The 20441-nt window shown below is 34.8% G+C and overlaps 1 protein-coding gene and 1 pseudogene across 2 annotated transcripts; one reads left to right on the top strand and one right to left on the bottom strand.

Moving 5' to 3' along the window:
- Positions 1-235: 235 nt before the first annotated feature.
- LOC143631907 (internal alternative NAD(P)H-ubiquinone oxidoreductase A2, mitochondrial-like) lies at positions 236-4966 on the bottom strand. The gene is made up of 8 exons (XM_077100537.1): positions 4420-4966; positions 2597-2810; positions 1890-2050; positions 1702-1767; positions 1468-1631; positions 1088-1202; positions 836-1015; positions 236-552 (listed from the first exon to the last, which is right to left on the bottom strand). Exons 1-8 carry the CDS (start codon positions 4795-4797, stop codon positions 400-402), a joined length of 1431 nt encoding a protein of 476 aa, XP_076956652.1. The 5' UTR covers positions 4798-4966; the 3' UTR covers positions 236-399.
- Positions 4967-8534: 3568 nt separating this feature from the next.
- On the top strand, positions 8535-16481 carry LOC143631865 (increased DNA methylation 1-like; annotated as a pseudogene). Its single transcript, XR_013153443.1, has 11 exons — positions 8535-8633; positions 9541-10315; positions 10449-11005; positions 11554-11683; positions 11774-11862; positions 12230-12283; positions 14794-15003; positions 15080-15166; positions 15708-15807; positions 16110-16291; positions 16385-16481. The product of XR_013153443.1 is annotated as an increased DNA methylation 1-like (transcript).
- Positions 16482-20441: the final 3960 nt, after the last annotated feature.

Genomic DNA, 20441 nt, shown 5'->3' with positions numbered 1-20441 from the left:
CCGTCTATGTAAATTCAGGTGGCAATATTTCTTTCCCCTACCAAAGTGGGCTTAATGGCAACCCATGAGTCCATGGCCATCTTTTATTTCGCACTTGATTCATATTTGAGGCCCACTATACAACAACTTCATGGTTATAAAATACACATTCATCATCATCATAAAATATAAGTAATAAACATGGATTAAAAAAATTTTGAAGTAACTGAATTTGGAACTAGAATAATGTTGATATGTAAACACCAATATCATATGATAGCATACAATCGTATATTCTAACATTATTAGTATACACGCTCCAAGATTTCAGTATTAGACGATTACAAGAATTGTATAATGTTACATAACAAAATCCGTGAACGAAAATGAAAATGACAAACATACAATTTGTGTCAATGCTTATATCCGGCTTATATCACGACCAAACACGAATGTAGTTAACCAATTTATTGCCACGTAAAATCTATTCCTCCAGCTTACAACACGTGTAAGATAGGCTGAACGCCAAATGAACCAACTAGTGAATCCAGAAATCGACAAACCTTTCGTTTCCTGCAGATATAAAGGTTCCACATAAGTAAGGTCCAACCGCTTCGATAAGAGGTCAAAACCATTCATTTACAACTATGTTATTTTCCTTACACATTGTTAATGTATTTAAATATATTTTAATAAAGTATATTATTTCAGTAAAAATCTATATTTTCAGAATAACAAACTGCTGATTTGTTAACCTCTTTAATGTTTTATATATAAACATAATATAAATCAACTAAAATATAGGTAAATCAATAAATGAGTTAAAATTTGCTATAAATATTATTATTATTTTTACCTTGCTTTGCCTAAGATCCACAAGAGCTTTATAACTACCAACGGTCGCCATACTTCCGAGATGCTTATAAACAAAGGGTGCCCCGAGTTCCATGCCGCTGCCACCGTTAGCATATCCACCGCCCTCTTTACCAATCTTGTTTAGAAGAGCCGCTAGGTACTTCCCCTCTCTCTCCGCCACCTGACACACATGCAAAACCCGTGTGATTACATATAAAAAGAATGAAAACAAAGCCCACACTTATGCACTTACTTGGGCTAAAGCGGGAAGTGTTTGTTTCCCGGTGCTCTCGAGGTACCCACTACAATCCCCGATTGCAAAAATGTCGGGTGCGGATGGTACCCTTAACCATTCATCAACTCCTATCCTACAAAACATTATAAAACGTTCACATGTTGGGTAACACGTCAACGGGTTGGATTGTCCAATAACACATTTTGTTCATTTCTTAAAAAATATGGATAAATAGCTAATGCATTAAATAATATTATTGCAACGATCTAAATCTTTGAATAAAACGATTTAAGAGCTCCTATGCATTAAAAATACGCTCCGAGCAAGTTTCAACATGTTTGACTAAAAGTATTTATTTGACCCGCTTGAGAATAAACATAACCCTGAATATTTATTACCTTCCACCTGGAGCCTTTGGGAGATCCAAATCACGAATGAAAGACGAGGGGCCCACACCGGTAGACCAGACCAATAAACCGTATGGAACATCGGTCCCGTCGCTTAGAACTATCTTTTTAGGTTGTACATCCTTTACGGTTCCATGAACTAATCGAACTCCCGACTGCAAAAGTTCAATTTACTGTAAATGTAAAATTTGGAGATTAATATTTTGACTGGTAATCGTATCTTACCTTGGTCAGCTGAGTAGTAGCATACACCCGAAGGCGGTCATCAAATGAAGATAAGATATCATTAGCCTGCAAAAAAAATCACAATAATATACAAAATAAAAAAAAGGTGACAATTTCAACCCGTTTACTACTCTATCCGACCAGCCATTAACCCGTCAAAGAAAGAATTCTAAACACATTAACCTGACCTCGATTAAGGTAACATGAATGTAATCTTGTACATGAGTATATCTTTGACGAACATCTCTCATGATGAAATCACTAAGCTCGCCACTAAACTCGACTCCAGTGGGCCCGCCACCAACGACAACACAATGCAAAAGTCTACGCTTTTCTTCATCAGAAACGCCTGCGACAGATGTTTAGCTATTAGTAAGGCTGTAAATTCAGCCGAGCCAAAGTTGGGCTCGGACTTGAGCTCGAAGCCAGCTTGGTATGTTAACGAGCGGAGAACTCGAGCTTGAGCTCGGCTCATAACAAAGCTCGAGTCAGCTCGTTGAACTTTTCTATTTTCTTTATACATATTGATATATGAAATACAAAAAGTTTATTTTTTTAATACGCACATAATACAAAATTTATAAACTAGCGAATTTGTAACATAATATGTTTTATTTCTTCATTTGTTTATTTATAGATTGAGGATTTGAGGGACAGATTCAAAATACTACACGTATAAGTTTTATGTGTTATTATTATATATACTATAAATTTGCCTTTTACAGTTTAAATTAAACGAGGCAACTAGCCAGTTATCGAGTGAGCCACAAGTCGAGCCAACCCAAGCTCGGGCTCAGCTCTTTTACAAACCAAGCCTGTTTGGCTCAGCTCGTTTACAAACGAGCTTTCTTCAAGCGAGCCACGAGGTTTTGAACATCTCTAAGCCATTAGATACCAGGAACATCAGAGAGCATCAAGTTGAGAAGCAGCTTTCTTCTTATTTCTTGAGCATGGTGCACCTCGCGAAGGAAAATCGCGTGTTCTTTTACACCCTTGATTCCAAACGATGAAGCTTCGGCTCCCGAAGCAATAACTAGTTTGTCATATGAAATCTTGAAATCCCATGGTTCTAGTGTTTGTACTCCCTCTGTTATTGTTTGGCAATGCACCTAATGGTTCATAAACTTTTAAGGAAGCATGATCAAGGGTACAAAACTAAGTTAAAACAGTTACTTCAATAATCTTTTTTTAACAATTTGTTACCAGATACTAGAAAAGTGGAAGCAAACATGTATGTTTTCCATATGTTTTCCATGTGTATATGATCATAATTCAAGATCAGAAAAACCGCACACAATAGTAACCAAGTTTTCCATATGTTTTACGAAAGCTGCTCAATATTCGTCTTTCATTCAAAGCTTCGTGTCACTCAACTTCGTTAGGTATTCCAATCTTGTGTAATAATTTTTTTTCCATAAATAACAACTAGGTTTCGCAATAGTTAAATAACAACTAATTAAGATTCATACATTTTTCATTTACTTCCCAACTTTTAAAAACAATCATAACTAAATTTCATAGATTTTCAAATTAAAAAGAAAATTAGAAAGAAAAAATCAATAAATAGTAATCAAGATTTGGTCCATATATTTTCATTTACTTCACTTAATATTGATAAAAATTTAAAAGAACATTAAATACCTAAAAATATTTGGGAAATTTGTTTACAAGGTTGGCCATGAATCCATGATTTGCGGTTTAAGTGATCAATTCCCATATGGGATTATTATAGATCAACCAAGCAATTCAAATTATCAAAGATTTAATATTTTTAACAAATAAAGAATCTAAATTCAAAACCTTGTTTACAAAGTTACCCATGATTCTTGAAATTATTAAAGATCAACCAAACATGAAACAATTATCAAAAACTTGTTTACAAATTTACCCATTATTTTTAAAAATTATTAAAGATCAACCAAACATGAAGCAATTCAACTAAAAATCTATTCTTTACATACCCAAATGACCAAAAATTCAATCTTTTCAACAAATCAAGAAATTAAATTCAAAAACTTGTTCACAAAGTTACCCATGATTCTTGAAACTAGGGGGGTGCAAACGAGCTGAGCCGAGCCTGAGCTCGACTAGGCTCGTTTAACTTACAAAGAGCTCAAGCTCAGCTCGTTTCACGCTTTATTTTCAAAGCTCGAGCTCTAAGTAGATTTTCAAGCTCGAGCTCGGCTCGTTTACAATTTATCAATTATTTTTTATATAATTATAGTTATTTTTATATAATTTTTTTTCTATTATAATTTTATTTATAAAATAATATATATTGTTTAGTTATTTTATATTTATTTTTTCATAACATTATATATAATAACTAATAATTCTTAAATATATACTCTTAAAAATTATATAAATAATAGGCTCGTTTAGGCTCACGAAGAGCTTACTTTTAGGCTCGAGCTCGGGCTCGATTAAGCTCGGCTCGATCAAGCTTTTTAATGAGCCGAGCTAGTTCGGCACCCCTACTTGAAACTATTAAAAATCAACCAACCAATTCAACTAATAAAAAACTATTCTTTACACACTCAAACAATCAAAGATCCAATCTTTTCACCAAATCAAGAATAAGTTACCCATGATCCTTAAAATTTATTAAAGATCAACCAAACAATTCAACTAAAAATCTAATCTTTAGTTCTTTACACACTCAAAAAACCAAAGATCCAATATTTTTCACCAAATCAAGAACCTAAACTCTATACATACCTCATGATTCTTGGCATCAAGTCTTTTACAATTTGCCAAGAAGAAAAACGAACCGGGTTCATGCGAAATCGCCGGTTGGATCCGTCCAATCGGTTCAGCAACGGACCGAAACTCAAGAGTACCCACACAAGTAGAAGCTAATAAAGGAGTAAACACCATATGATTCCTGGGTGACACACAAACGACGTCGTATATGCTCGTATCGATTCCTTTCATTAACCTGCAACCCGCCCACCCGGAACCCAGAACCACGATCCGTGGCTTGTCGGGTTTCTTGGTGGGTCCCAGACTGGATATTGCCGGAGCAACGGTGTTGAAGTGGCGGGTGTGGTGGGTGACCCGGGTGGTGAATCGGGTCAGATTCTTGAACCGGTACATTGTGAAGAATATTTTGAGCGAAAATGTTGGAAGACAGAGGTGAAGTGAAGACTAAAGAAGGTGTTGGATGTTGACTTGTTGACCAAGTGCCACGTGGCGTGATTTAAGGATTGATGGAGAGTGTGGTGGCGGCTGAGATGGGATCTGTCGGTGGTCGGATTACGATGGATTTGACTCATGAGCACGTGGGCGGTTCAAGCGAATCTTATAACAAAATCGTTAGCCGATAGTTGAACGATGTGATAAAACTAGCGATTAATCGGATTCGAATTTATATGTATTTTTTGAATATATGTATATATGCCAAATTTTATATAAAAAATGTGGGTACTGACTAATGATTAATAAGAGATTAATCAGTGTCTAGTGAGGAATTTTACAGCCATTATTATGGTATCCCTTTCGGGGTTCGGCTGCCTAAGCGACTATAGCGCCACCTCCCATGCAGTTAGGCACAATGGTTAGGTGATGGCTTGGGCGGGTAATAATTACTTGCGTATGTTCTAACATGGATAACAAATTTCTAATATATTCAGACATTTCTAACAAATTTCAAACATGTATACAACAAAATGGATTATTATAATTTCGAAAATGTTTTCATTACACCCAGCAACTACAATGATATGATTTTGAAAATGGTTTACTCACCAATAGACGATTTTGGCTACGAGCTTGTCAAACAAACCGAAGAGGAAGACGTGATAACATCTACAAAAAATACATAACTGATAGCTCTAGATAGTGAAAAAGTTAGCCAGCTTTTAATGAAAGTTTATATCGTTGACGCCTTGACGATCCGAAATACAATGAAGAGACCCTTCAAGCAAGGTAGGTATTGGTAGCGGTGTGTTTAAGACTATACATTAGTTTTAGTATATGGTCTAGGTTATAAGAGCCACGTAGCCATCACGTAGACAGTGAAACTTTAACTAACATTTTTTTTCCTCTTGGATGTAGTGGTTTTAAATAAATTAAATTAAAGAAAAAACAATGTGTGATTAGTTAATTGACCCTCACCTCCTTTAAAGGCTTGGTAGAATCCCTTTTACGTCCCCTTGCATCTTCATTACACATTGTTTAAAGGTTAAACACCAAAATTCAATGGTTAGTTGATTTGTGCTATCAAATTCAAAATATTATGGTGCATAAAATGGGTTTTTGGGTTTTCGATAGCATTAAAACTCTTCCACAACATTATATGACATTGGGAGATATAACGTGCAAATAAAACGAATGTGTTAATTGTGAGAATCAAATAGGGTAATTATGTAATTACATCATAAAATAATTACATATTACTCTATGATGTAATTACATAATTATTCTACTTATATATATAGGGTTGAGTTATAATAAGAAGATTAGTTTTCCTATGAAGGATAGGAAATAATCTTGTCTATTCATATAAGAATTGAATGGTTGAGATTAGATTAGAGAGATCATCAAATGTAAAACAAGGGTAAATGTATAATAGGGATAACACATTTGTTGACTTTCTCTCTCCACATGCAAGGCACATGTCAAATACCAACATCATTTTAAAACGTTCATAACTTTTTTATACAACATTTTTTTTTCAAAACAATTTCACCATAAAAATGAGTGTTTTTTTATCTTTTATATGAGTACCATATTGCTTTATAAAAATAAAAAAAATCGTGGGTTTTTACAAGGTGTGTTTTATCATAATTGTGTTTTACAAAATTGTGTTATACAATTGTGTTTTATTTTTTCATAGTGTTTTTTGCATTGTGTTTTTTACATTGTGTTATTTAATTGTGTTTTCATTGTGTTTTTGTCATTGTGTTTTTATTTTCATAGTGTTTTTTCCATTGTGTCTTTTTCATTGTGTTTTTCATAGTGTTTTATTTTCCGACGAAATTTCCGAAGACTTTTCCGGCAAGGTGGTGGCGGTGGGTGGCGGTGGGCGGTGGTAGTTGTAGGAGATGAGTGAAAATTTAAGTGGGTTTTAATTAAGTGGGTTTTTGAAATTAAATTAAGTGGGTTTCAATATTAAGGTAGTAGACTAAAATACCCTCCTTCCTAGCCTTCTTAGGAAAACCAAATTTCTTATTTGATCCTTTCTCTATATATATATTAGGGGTGAGCAATAACCGAATCGTAAACCGAAAACCGACAAAACCGAATCGATATAACCAAAAACCGAATTAACCGAAATTAACTAAACCGAACCGAACTCTACATTGTTTAATATTTTCAAGTCTTTTCCCCTCTATTTCATATGTTATATGTATCAATAGTTAAATACTATCATTTTCATGTACATTTATCTCCATTTCATGTACTAATATCTCAATTTCATATATTTATATCTTCATTTTATGTAGTCATGCATTTATTTCATGTAAAACATTCATTTAATGTTTTTTAAGCAAAAATTTTAGCCCAAGTTTGATACGGTTATTAACCGAAATTAACCGAGCCGAACCGATAACCGATCGGTTAGGTTAGGTTAATGCTAATAACCGAACCGAACCATGCACACCTCTAATATATATAATTACTCTACATGATTCTCACAATTAACTCGTTAATTTTGTTTATATTTAATCCAAACCCTGTATGACATATGCTAGTAAAATATGTAAATAGTACTTCAATCTACTAGCAAACCATTTGTTTCTAAATCGTAAAATTTCAAATCGATTTTAAATGTGCCAATTGATTTGGTTCAGTTTGTAAACGAGCCAAACACAAGAAAGTCCGAGGTTTGAATTAAAAAAGAAAAATGAATGCACGAAGACCGTTATTTGAAACACCTATCAAAAATCATCTTGTACAAATACAATCTCCCCCAAACTATCAAACAATACATGTAAATGAATCAGTAGATTAGTGTGTGTGTGATTTCCTTATTTTACCTCCTTATAACTTTTCTCAAAAGTTAATATGTAACATCCTAGCCGAATTTCGCATCGGCCGTGGACATGAGAGATCCTCGTTTTATAAGTAAATACCATGCCTCTTAAATCACCAACATGTTTTGAGCTTAATGTTAGTGGACGAGAGGAGAGCTCCACAATTAAGCGTGCTCAGGTGGAAGTAGTACTAAGACATATGACCTCCTGTATGTCTGCACCCGGGCAGCCAAAATCAAATTCATGAGCTTTTCGTGTGCAAAGCGGACATATGGTACGAGGGACATGATGTTACATGATAAGTTACAACTTTGCAACTTTATCCCCTCATAATAACACACAATACCAAATATTTTTTAACCTTTTCTAATAATTAACTTGAAAAATAGGCCTAACCCGATTACACTGTGAGCATAAAGAATATACATCCCTCTAGCCCCGGCAACAAATTAGTGTATTGTTTGTCACTTGAAATAATAATACTGTTGACATAACTATTATGTGAATCTTTATGTATTATCAAAACTTGTTTATGACATTTATTTGAGACATTTTATGGTAATTATTTGTTTGTAATTGATTAGTTATTTATTGTTAAAACCTGATAGAAACCTAATGGGCTTTTAACAGGTATACCCGATAGGTGTTTTGTCAAAACCTAATAGAAAAGCCAAAACCCTATGGGTATTCTCAAAACACGACGAGTTTAAAACATGCTTTAGTAACCCGGTATGAGTTTGAGAACAACTAAACCCTACCTATTTTGACATAAAAAAAAACCCTCCTTTAAATGCATTTCAAGTTGTTCATACTTTAAACCCTCAAATTAAAATGCAGTAAACCTTATCAATGACAATGGCTACCGACATTCAGCTGATGATTATGGAGCAATCAAGAAAACGACAGAGACTCAATCATCACGCTCCAAAGCTTCTTCCAAACGAACAAGTCGAAGTAATAATGTTTACCCTCAAATTTAACCTAAATTGTTTTACTGCATTCAGAAATTTCCAATTTTTGTAAAAGGGTTTTTGGGGTTTCATGTTTGGGTGTTGTTTGATCATCATTTAACCCTCAATGTGAAGACTAATTAGGGGGTTTTTAAGTAATAATCTCAAGATTTTCATGCTTAATTTGGAATTTAAAGTTGCTTCATTTATGAGTTTTAGTTTTATTAATATAAGTTTTTACTTTAGTTTATGTGCATTCTATTTTACAAAATTTTTAAAAAATGAGCTCGAGCACGAGCTTCGGCTTAAAAGTAAGCTTGTTCAATAAAGGAGCCTGAACTTTACTTGTCGAGCTCGAGCTGGCTCATGAGCTTAAGCAAAACTATCATGTATCTAATTTTTGTTTATATAATAATATAGTAAAAAACTAAAAATATATTTTTATAATATATACATAAGGCAGGTATAGATATTAGTTAAATAATTATTATATGATAAACGGGCCTAACTCGAGCTTGAAAAACTACTCACGAGTCAAGCTCAAGTTTTAAAAATAGAGCTCGAAAGAAGCTGAGATCAAGCTTGAAAAACTACTCATGGGCTCGAGCCTAGACGAGTTTGGGCTCGGCTTGGCTCGCTTACACCCCTTGGTTTGTTCAGTTTTAGCTTTACGATTCAGTTTAGTGTAGATTGTTAGGGTGAGAAAATAACTGATTAACCGAACCGAAACCAAATTGACCGACGATGAACAATTCAGAGATATTTTGGTTAAGCCATAACTTATTAACCGTATCTGCATGTTTTGGTTCTGTTTTGGCATGTGGCATAACTGAATTGACTGAACCGATTATAAAATATTGTTTCATGCTTCAAAGGTTTAAAGTTTGTGTTCATAACAAATATTGTTGCAGGTCCGGAGTGTGGAAGAACAGTTCCGAGGTTCATGGCACTCTGCAACCGTGATTAAACGCAGAACTCATATCCGTGTAGTGAAATACCATCATCTTCTATGTGATGATAACTTAAAGAATCTTGTTCAGTTCATCCCAGTTTTATTTTCAGTTGATGGCATAATTCCCACTAATTGGCAACCATCTAATTTCCCTAATTATCGGGGTAGAATCAGACCGGTCCCACCATTCCATGACGAAAAATATTATCATTTTGGACTATGTGTGGATGCATTTCTTGAAGATGCATGGTGGGAAGGTGTTATATTTGATCATAATGATAATGATATAGTTAATGCTGATGATGATGAGTTGGATGAACGGTTAGTTTTCTTTCCTGATTTGGGTGATGAATCAAGGGTTTTGTTGAAGAATTTGAGGGTTACTCAAGATTGGGATGCGACTATTGACACGTGGCGAGTTCGTGGCGATTGGGTTTTTCTTGAAATTATTGAGGAGTTTAAGGTCAAATTTAATTTACCTGTTTTTGTTTCGGTTAAACAAATTTGGTATGAATTGAGGACGACGAAGTGTTTTCTTGATGAAATGAGAGAGTGGACGTGCCCCGTTAAAGAAAGTTGGAAAGAAACCGTTAAGGAGGTAATAATTAATAAGTTCAGTTTGCTAATGTACGGTTTTTTGCAAGGATTAACGTTTTCGGACACAATTTTGGCGCTTGAATGCGATTATGAGACAGACTATGTTGGTTTGCATACAGAAGAGAAAGTTGTGAAAAGTTTGAAACTTTAAGGACTAATAGCGCCGAAAGGTCAAGTAAAAGGGCTAGAAAAGAAGTTTCACCAAAGTACCGGACTCTACAAAGCGTCTTAAATTGCTTTCCGGAGGATCTTGATTTAAACCCAGACGAGATTCGGCTATCAAATCCGATTATAACATAAACAATGATGTTTTGCATAAAAACAAGAAAGTGGTTAAAAAGGTTGAAACTTTAAGGACTAACTGTGCCAAAAGCACAAGGAAAAGGGCTAGAAAAGAAGTTTCACCAAAGTACCGGACCCCACGAACTGTTTTATCTTGGTTGATAGATAATAACATTGTTTTACCAAGAGCAAAAGTACAATATTGTTGCAAGGAGTATGGGGCCATAACAAAGGTAGGCCGAGTGACACGTAATGGGATAAAGTGTAATTGTTGTAACCGTGTTTTTAGCCTCGCTAAGTTTCAAAAACATGCGAGTAGCAACAGTAACGGGCTGCCCTCAGCTAACATTGTTCTTGAAGATGGTCGGTCTTTGTTAGATTGTCAGTTGCAAATTAAACGTGATCAAAGTTCAAGATTGAAGAAAAGGCGAGATAATATTGGAAATGATAGTGATTATATATGTTCGGTTTGTCAATATGGTGGGGATTTAGTGTTGTGTGACCAATGCCCGTCTTCGTTTCATACGTCTTGTGTAGGATTGAAGGTAAGATTCTTGGCATTTTACTTTCAATTTATTCATTTATTATTTCTTTGACTTTTTTTAAAGATGGCAACTTACCCGTTTGCATCTGACTATGTTTATTTCAAACGGGTCAAATAAAAAAAATCAAACGGGTTGAACGGATTCTCCCTAAATCTATTTTTGACTCATTTACTTATGCCCGTGTTTGATCCCAAATGGATCAAATAAAAAAAGTCAAACGGGTCGAACAAGCTGAAAGTCTCCCACTATCTATTTTCAACCCATTTGTGTTTAATCTTAAACAGGTCGAATAAACGCTTCAAATTGGTCAAATAAACAATTCAAACTGGTCAAATAAAAAAAGTCAGACGAGTCAAATAATAAAGTCAGACTGGTCATAAAAATAAGTCTTTCTGGTCAAATAAAAAAGTCAAATGTGTCAAAGCGGTTTTGACACATATGAAATAAATGACTTGTTTCAACCCGGACCTGGTTTGACCCGTTACCCAACCGACCCGTTTTAACACCTCTAACTTTAGTTTTCTATAAATTTGGTTTTGATTGATTAGGAAGTGCCAGATGGCGAATGGTTTTGTCCATCATGCTGTTGCGGAATTTGTAATCAAAGTACATTTAGTGAATATTATCAAGAAAATGTGGAAACTAACATTCTAAATTGTGAACAGTGCGAAAAACGATGTATGTAGGTTCAATTCTCTGTGTTAATTAATTTCGCGTATAAGCATTTTTATTAAAGTTTTTAATTAATTATTAAGTTTGATGTGATAGATCATATTGGGTGCTTAAAAAGAAGCATAGATTTCAAGAAGGTGAAGGATTTTGAAGCAACTTGGTTTTGTAGTTTGAGTTGTGAAGAGGTACGCATCAAGCTGTTCACTTTTCGTCCTTAAACTAAAGAAATAACAGAAATCATCCTTTATGAATTATGACGTAACAGTGTACGTCCTTTCCTCAAACATATGTTAGATTTTGAGGTTAAGGCAAACGAGGGTAGTTTTGTCCTTTCACCTTTTCAGGAACTATTTGTGTAATTAACTTGTTTTAGTTAGTAAAATAATTTTTTAAGTAAATGTGATAAAAAGGCCAAAATGCCCTCATGTGTTGTCAACATGATTGCATTTAACGTCGAAAGGATGATTTCTGTTCTTTACGTGTTATTAATATTATAATATATATTTAAAAAATGAATCTTGATCCTATGATTAATACTTGTGGGATTTGCAGGTATTTACAGGTCTTCAAAGGCTTCTCGGAAAGTCAATTCCGGTCGGGAAAGATGCAAGACCCCGTTACCGGTAGCCCTTGTTGGATTTACTCATAAACGCAGTTCATCATCATCATCATCATCATTATACTCAGTATATCCCACCAATAGCAAAGCTATGGTAGGGTCTGAGGAGGGTAAGATGTAGACAGCCTTACCTCTACCCTATAAGGATAGAGAGGCTGCTTTCGGTGAGACCCCCGGCTCGATAGTAGTTTTGCATCAAGCCTTGGACATAAGGCACATAGCACTCAATCATCGGGACACCGGCTGATCGGTGCATGTACCCTTGTCTTTCGCCTATCAACGCCACTACATGATGCCTGATTAACCGTCCGTCACTTTTAACGTTATTTTCACGAGATTAGTAAAATAACGTCAAAATTAGTGCAATTTCACTTTTGCCCACCTGAGGGTTCACACATATATACATCATATGTGCGCACCACAAGCAGGGCTAAAACGCAGTTCTAAAATCAGAGTTAATTAAAAACTTACGCGGAACATAAAACCTTTATAAACATTACATATCAAATCATAAACATGTATTAAAACATTCTTCTTGTCTTTTCAAAATCAACATAACTTATAAAACATAGCCTATCTTCAGATGCCAGGCTTTTATTCTTCTGCCATGTGTCACGCTCACACCAGCTGTCGCATCCTACTCACCTGCGTGTATACTAAAAGTCAGCTACGCTGAGTGAGTTCTAGTTAATCACACATTATACAATACATACACTTACCTTCAATTATGCATCCGAAGATACATAATAATTACTTTACTAACTTACTTTCGTTACATAATTTCATACATACGTTCATACTTTATTACGTTCATACTATATAATTACTGTTCATTCCGTCTCAGATATTATTAGGGTCTGGTCCCTCTTTCCTTTGTCTATCTCAGATATTATTAGGGTCTGGTCCCTTCTATCTCAGATATTATTAGGGTCTGGTCCCTCTTTCTTCGTCTTCGTACATACCGTCTTTGCATACCCATAACATACATACTTTCTTTAATCATTCATACATACTCGTATATTGTACATATATCTATCATACACATTCATCTATCATAAACATACCTCCCTTGTTAGCATGTGCAATATCCGAAGATCGTTCACATACCGACAAGCTTTCATTCACATTTAAGATATACATACATAACATATAAACCATATAAGGCATACACTTACCAGTTAAGGTAAGTGTATTAACTATCACATCGAGTATGCACACAGCCCCGAAAACATAACAAGGAAATGGGGCTAGAAACTCACCTGAATGCGATTACGTTCACCGTTTATGGTAATCCCTTTCCTGAGCTGTGCACGACTAACTGTATAACAATTACACGTATCAATTAACTATTACTACTCGTATATTGTATTTCTATCTTTATATGACCCACAACGAATGGGGGTCCGGGGGCAGCGCCCCTGGCAGCGGGGTCCAAGGGGCAGAGCCCTGGCTGGGGTTAAGCTGCCAGGTCAGCTTGGAAAAAGTTTATTTCCGATAACTGTCTTAACACATTTTTCACTATGATTTTAATTCATTTCTCAGCGAACTTAACTTTTGGCGAACTTATTATTAAGCGAATTTATCGTTAGCGAACTTAAGCGTAGGCGAAATTAATGTTCAGCGAACTTAGTACTCGGCGAACTTGGAGTCCGGCGAAGTTAGTGTTCAGGGAAGATAGCGTCCGGCGAACTTATTCGGCGAACATGCAGGCGAACTTACTGGCGAACTTACTGGGGAACGAAGTTGATCAGCAGCGAACTTGGCATGCAGCGAAGTTATCCAGCTGCAGCCCTGTTCGTCCCTAATCCTCCCCGTAATCATCATCGTTCAACATGAAATCCCCGGGTATGGCATTTGACCATCCCGCGATCATTCCTGTGATCGTTTTGGATTTGATTTGGCCCGAAAACATGTAAAGTTTGGACCTTAAATTTCAAAAACGTTCAATACAAGACCTTCGGTTTATCTTAAACGATTCGCAAGCAGACGCGGGTTTCTTAAGTTTGTTTCTAACATCAAGTTCACAACTTTACGTTCTATTTACACCCGGTGTAATCTCGTTCTAAGTTTCAAGGTTAAACGTTAATAAAAACGTAAACTTTAAGATCAAAACATACCTTTTCGTGTTCGTTTGATCTCGTTTGGCTTGATTAAGAATCCTAGATCTTGTATATAGCTCGTGTAATAAAGATCTACTTGAACTATCGTCTACTCGATCCCTAACTTCGCCCCAACCCTCACGGCCGTGTATATATGTGTGTAGGTGTGTGTTTTTGAGTGTGATAGGCAAATATGGAAGGTAAGAATGAGGATTAGGGTTTTAGGGATGGTTTAAGGGGTATTTATATCCCTTAAAGCCCATGGACCTAAGGCCCATTACCCTTTAATCCACCATAATTAATCCAAGTCCATGATTCTTTATTAAACACTAGCTAATATTATTTAACGCTCGACAACTTAACGAAATCTTCCTTTATTTAATATTATAATATTTTAGGATGTTACAAAAGATAACTTAACGTGGACCTTACGAAAAAACAACGCATTTCAACATTCTAATCTTGATGCCTCAGATACAGAAGGAAGAACTGATAGAGAATTATAGCAAACTTAATGTTGCTATTATTGTGATGCACGAGTGTTTTGAGCCCGTTAAAGAGCCTCGAACTGGTGGAGATATAGTTGAAGATGTTATATTTTGTAGACGGTAAGATAGTTTGTTTTTCTTTTTAATTTCATTTATTTACATTTCCGGTTTGTAATATGAAATTAAATTATTGTAGGTCAGAGCTACGCCGTTTAAATTTTAAGGGTTTTTATACGGTTCTTTTGGAGAAAGATGATGAGCTAATTTCCAAAGCTGTGGTGAGGTGTGATTAATTTTTTAATTTAATTAGTCTCAGACTCTCAGTAAATTTTAATTATTTTTAGGCTTGTAAACGAGCCGAACGAACACGAACAGAGCATGCTCGTGTGCGTTCATGTAACTTTAACCGAGCAAATCGAACCCGAACATTTAAACGACCGGGGTTTTCTTGTTCGTTAAGAAAATAAACATGTTCGTGTTCGTTTATGTTGTTCGTTAATAGTATAAATGAACGAGTCAAGAACTTAAGCAACATGACTGAACATAGATGAACAAGCATAACTGAACAGACATGATCATAAATGAATACAAAGGTTAGATGAACAATAGATTGATTTTTAGCTGACCTTTAATCGGTGTCTGTTCATTTATGAACGAATGAGGCATGTGTACATGTTCGATCATTTATTATATAAACGAACATAATGAACTTCTCGCTGAACTGTTCACTAACGGTTACTGAACGTTTAGTTCATTTATAGGCCTAATTATTTTATGCATTTATGAGTTATGACCATCTAACATGCTTTGATCTTTGTTACAAGGGTTTATGGGGAGAAAGTTGCGGAAGTCCCACTTGTCGGTACAAGATTTCAGTATCGGAGGCGTGGAATGTGTCATATTCTCGTGCAAGAACTTGAAAAGGTATTATATGTTTGTATTTATGTGAGTGGATTCAAATGAGAACAGTAAAAAAAAATAGGAATAAGATGAACCACCTTTTGGTACCTAATTATTTATTTTATTTTTTATATTGAACCTCCATCTATTTATTACTAGGGAAGATAGGGGCCGTTTGGCCGATTAGTGACTAGTCGGCGATTTTTTTTCCGATCTTCCCAACACTTTGAAAACATCGTTTATTTCTCTTTACAGCCTTTTTTTATATATTCAAGTAATTCAACAAATTATCACCTACTTTACTTAAATTGCATGCTAAATTTCAGAAACTTAAGGAACTAGGAGTCGAAAGACTCGTTTTGCTTGCTGTATCAAGTGTGCTACAAACATGGACCCGATCATTTGGTTTCTCTGCAACAACCAAATCAGAGAAATTTAAATTCCTAGACTTCACGTTTCTTGACTTCCAAGGCACCACAATGTGTCACAAACTCCTCATTAAAACCTAGCACATCAAAAGGTATACTTTCTGTTATAACATATTATAAAAAATTACAACCGACACATTTGTATGTTTTGCTTTTACATATTGTTGTATTAGTTTTGCAGGAAGTAGTTGCAGAAATGTTGTAGATTTAGAAGTTACTGATGTTTTGGAAGAATCACAAGCATCTGGTGAAGGTGTAAACGGGGTGTGAAACCCGATTTTTTAAATGTTATCGTAGGAGAAATTCTGCGCCCTTGAATGTTGAGGCGGTTTACCGGAAGTGGATGTGTTAGAATATGTAACGAAAGTAAAGAACGAGTAATGTAAGAACATATGCAAACAGATGGGAGATGACATGTTTTAACATCTATATAATTTATGTTATGATTATGTCTTTACTAGACGAGTGCCCGCGCGATTTAATGGGTCTTTGAACGCGGACTCTATTAATCACGTAACAATTATGAGTGTTCATGGTTCGGTTTAAAACCTTGAAACTGGTCACCGGCTTGGTTTCACAGCTGGGTTGTTTACTTTCTGTCGTTTTTTTTACTTCCTTTATCCTTTCAAGTATCATATATTGACTTAGTTGGAATTGATGATACAATTATATTAATAATCATTTTAAGCAAATTTTATTATCAAAACTTAAACTCTTAAACCAAACCAAAACCAGGCCATTAATAACAGTTTGGTTTCATTTTATAATGGTTTAGTTTTCGTTTAAAAACAATCAAAACCGGCATTGAAAACCCCTACGTAACATATTAATTTTTTTCAATTGAAAAAATTATAATAATATTATATACAAATTAAAGAGAATAAAATACTCGTTTTTATGATGCAATATTTTTACAAAAATATTAACGTATGAAAAACTTATTGTCGTTTAAAAATCGTGGTGAGAAGTTGGTTTAAAGTTGAAACTAAAAACATGATATGGTTAAAGATGAGGGGGCAAACTTGTAAGTTGAGTGAATTGTGTTTAAAAGACAAGTTTACCCTTAATTACACATGTATTTAATGCTTTAAGTGTTGTAAATTACTTAAAAATGGGTGTCTTAATTTGCCCTTGTTTGATGTATTATATATAGTATAGATTGTGATACTTGTCTTTATACTTGATACTTGAGTCATCTATTGAAATATGATCTAATGGTCGACCCGTGTTGTAAAACAGCTTGTGTGATGACACGTTTGGTCCTTTGGTTGGAGTTTACTTTTATCGCTATGATTGGAATTTTAATTTCATCGAGTGAAACATGCAATTTGTTTGATTTGTAATAAAAAGGTTAAAATTGTTTTTTTGACGATTTTTAACGTAAATGATCAAATTAAAAGAAAGTTACTTCATTAAATAGCCAATTGTCATTGTTAATAAAAAAAATTAACTAGTTGGAGGGTCAACAAGTCAACGTGTCCCAAATACTTTAATTTTCACCCATAAATAAGAATGGTATATGAATTTTAAACGTATACGTTATAAGATTGTGTTGTGGGCATTAACCCCACAACGCCCCACATGTCACATAATATATTTGCGCCCCAAGCACCAAAACATAGGGGTTTGGAAGGGGATTTAACCCTTTGGGTGTGGGGCGGTTACTGAGCACAAACATCATTCTGTGTTGTGTATAGTTTTTAAAATCTACCACTTTTACACAAACCCTCAAGCCCCAATAAAGGCAAATGATACCCTCTTTAGAGCTTCTATCAAGTCTACATGGTGATTTGACAATTTGTATTTAATATATATGAATAGTGAACATTAATATTATTATCTTTGTTATTATTTATTTAATGACTCGAGTATGATTATCTTTTGGTATATTTATCTCCCGCTTAATCAAATTGTTCACATCATCGTTTGTTGGCCATATATTTCCAAAACAAGTCCCCGTTTGTTGATATCCTGTTATGTGAGGAACATAATCAATCAGCCGAGCATCGTTTTGTTTCATGTAGTCCATTCGAATTTGTGGCATGCCATTGCTCAATGATGTAAAGTTCCTGCGATTTATGCTTTTCAGACTCGAGATTTGTTTGAGATGTTTAAGAAACACTAGTTCAATCCTCGGCCTAGATAACTAGTCCTTAGGTGAAGGTTAGTATTTCCCACGGGGTGATACATAATCTGGTTAATTTGAGTGCAGTAACCTGCAAAACAGAACATCATGAGCTCGTTACGAGAAGAAGAGGGGGGGGGGGGGGGTCTTCTCGTAACCACCCTCTAGCGTGAGATCCGGTATGGGTAATTGTGAAATATAGGAGAGCTAAGTACTAGAGAATACTTGCGCGTGGAATTGGAATCCTTTTAACATTGGTGTTTAGATGATGTTTATAGCTGAAGGGAGGGAGAAAAGGAAGTGTGTCACTTGCATTGTTAGAGATTTTCCAATCAGTGAACTAACACGTGCTCAAGGAAAGTTGGTGGGTAAAACAGCCGACTGATAGTGACATTCGTACTACGTGGCACTATTGATGATGTGTTGTCGTCCTTTTATTGACCGATATCTTTTTCACCAAGATACTCCATTTTTTTTATCATCTCTAGGATGATCTTAGAGTCAATCCTTCTAGAATGTCAAAGGTGACGCATGTGTAAGGTGGGATCCTTTGGGGTGAGGAAAAAGCTTTCCATGATTACTTTTTTAAAGTTTGTAGAAGACTCAGAATAGAATGTTGTTGTGCATGAAGGGATGTCGATTATTTAGCAAACTTGGTGGAGGAAATTAAGGTCATTGGATTATGTGGGTAAGGGATAGATTAAAGGTGCTTCATGTGAATTCCTTAGGATTGGAATACAAATTTGTGTTAAAGGTGGTATGGTTGTTTTGTTTAAGGGGTCAGTGTTAATGTTATTTTATCCTGGTGGTTGTATTTAGATGTTTCTAGCTACCGGTTCGAGTTATATTGAAGTATGTTCTTTTTTTAACAATAAACCTTTGTTATAGTGTTATATAAGATACTTAAACTCAAAACCTCAAACTTCTTCTTGGTGTTATAAAGGTTTTGACTTTATCAATATTTCACCATTTATTGATTTATTTTGTTTTGAGTAAAGCGTCATTTTTGTCATTATGGTTTGACAAATAATGCGAATTTAGTTCAGAAAGTTTATTTTTGCATATAGATCCTTTACGTTTCCCAGTTCTTGCCAATTACATCCAAATCACTAACTTCGTTAAATTTAATTGTTAAGTCAGGGGTAGACATGTCTTTTTCACTCTTTCTCTATTATAATACTTATTTCAGTGAATTGCGGTTTTCGTCCCCTGGTTTGTCCAAATTTGCTATTTTAGTCCAATAGTTTCAAATTTGCAATTTTCTTCCCTATGTTTTTATTTCACTTGCAATTAAACCCGAAAATTCCCTAATGTTGTTTCGTTTGGTCATTAAACCCATCAGTGTGTCCTTCACGTGAGGAGCAATTTTTTCCCTTCTTTTTTCCTTTTTCCCCAAATACACCTTAGCCCCTCACGCGAGGGGGCTTGCGAATTAGGACTAAGATATATTTATGAGAAAAAAACAACAAAACTGGTTGTCACGTGAGAGGTACGCAAATGAGTTAACGACATTAATAAATTCGGGCTTAATTGCAAATGAAATGAAACTATATGAACGAAAATTGCAAACTTGAAACTATTTGACTAAAACCGTAGATGTGGACAAACCACAAGGACGAAAACCGCAATTCATTGAAATAAATATTATAATAAAGAAATATTGAAAACACATGTCTTCCACTGACTTAACAATTGAATTTAACAGGGTTAGTTATTTGAATGTAATTGGTAAAAACTAGGAAACGTGAAATGCCATATGCAAAAAATAATATTTTTTAATTAAATTCGCATTATTTGTCAAATGACACTTTACATTTTTATTTTTGTAAAAAAAAAATAATAATTGAAAAAAATTACTTAAAGTAGCCTGACCTAAAAAATGGCTATCCCAAATCAGCTTATACATCTTAGCCGTCCATTCCTCGAAAAATATATCTCAACCATCCGATGCCATTACTTCACCTCTATATAACAAACCATCTCAAACTCACAACTCAAACTCAACTAGGGTTTACAATACATCCTCAGCGGCTGGGTGACAATCTTTGTCTTCTAATCTAGTTCTATTATTATTATCTAATGTTTTTTTAAGGCTTCGCTTATCT

This window comes from Bidens hawaiensis, unplaced genomic scaffold, assembly GCF_021521415.1.
Source record: "Bidens hawaiensis isolate Kalapana, Puna unplaced genomic scaffold, B.hawaiensis_p1.1 tig00006258_1, whole genome shotgun sequence".
Taxonomy (NCBI): domain Eukaryota; kingdom Viridiplantae; phylum Streptophyta; class Magnoliopsida; order Asterales; family Asteraceae; genus Bidens; species Bidens hawaiensis.
Note: the sequence above shows the minus strand (reverse complement) of the source record. Positions and strands in the feature narration are given on the sequence as shown.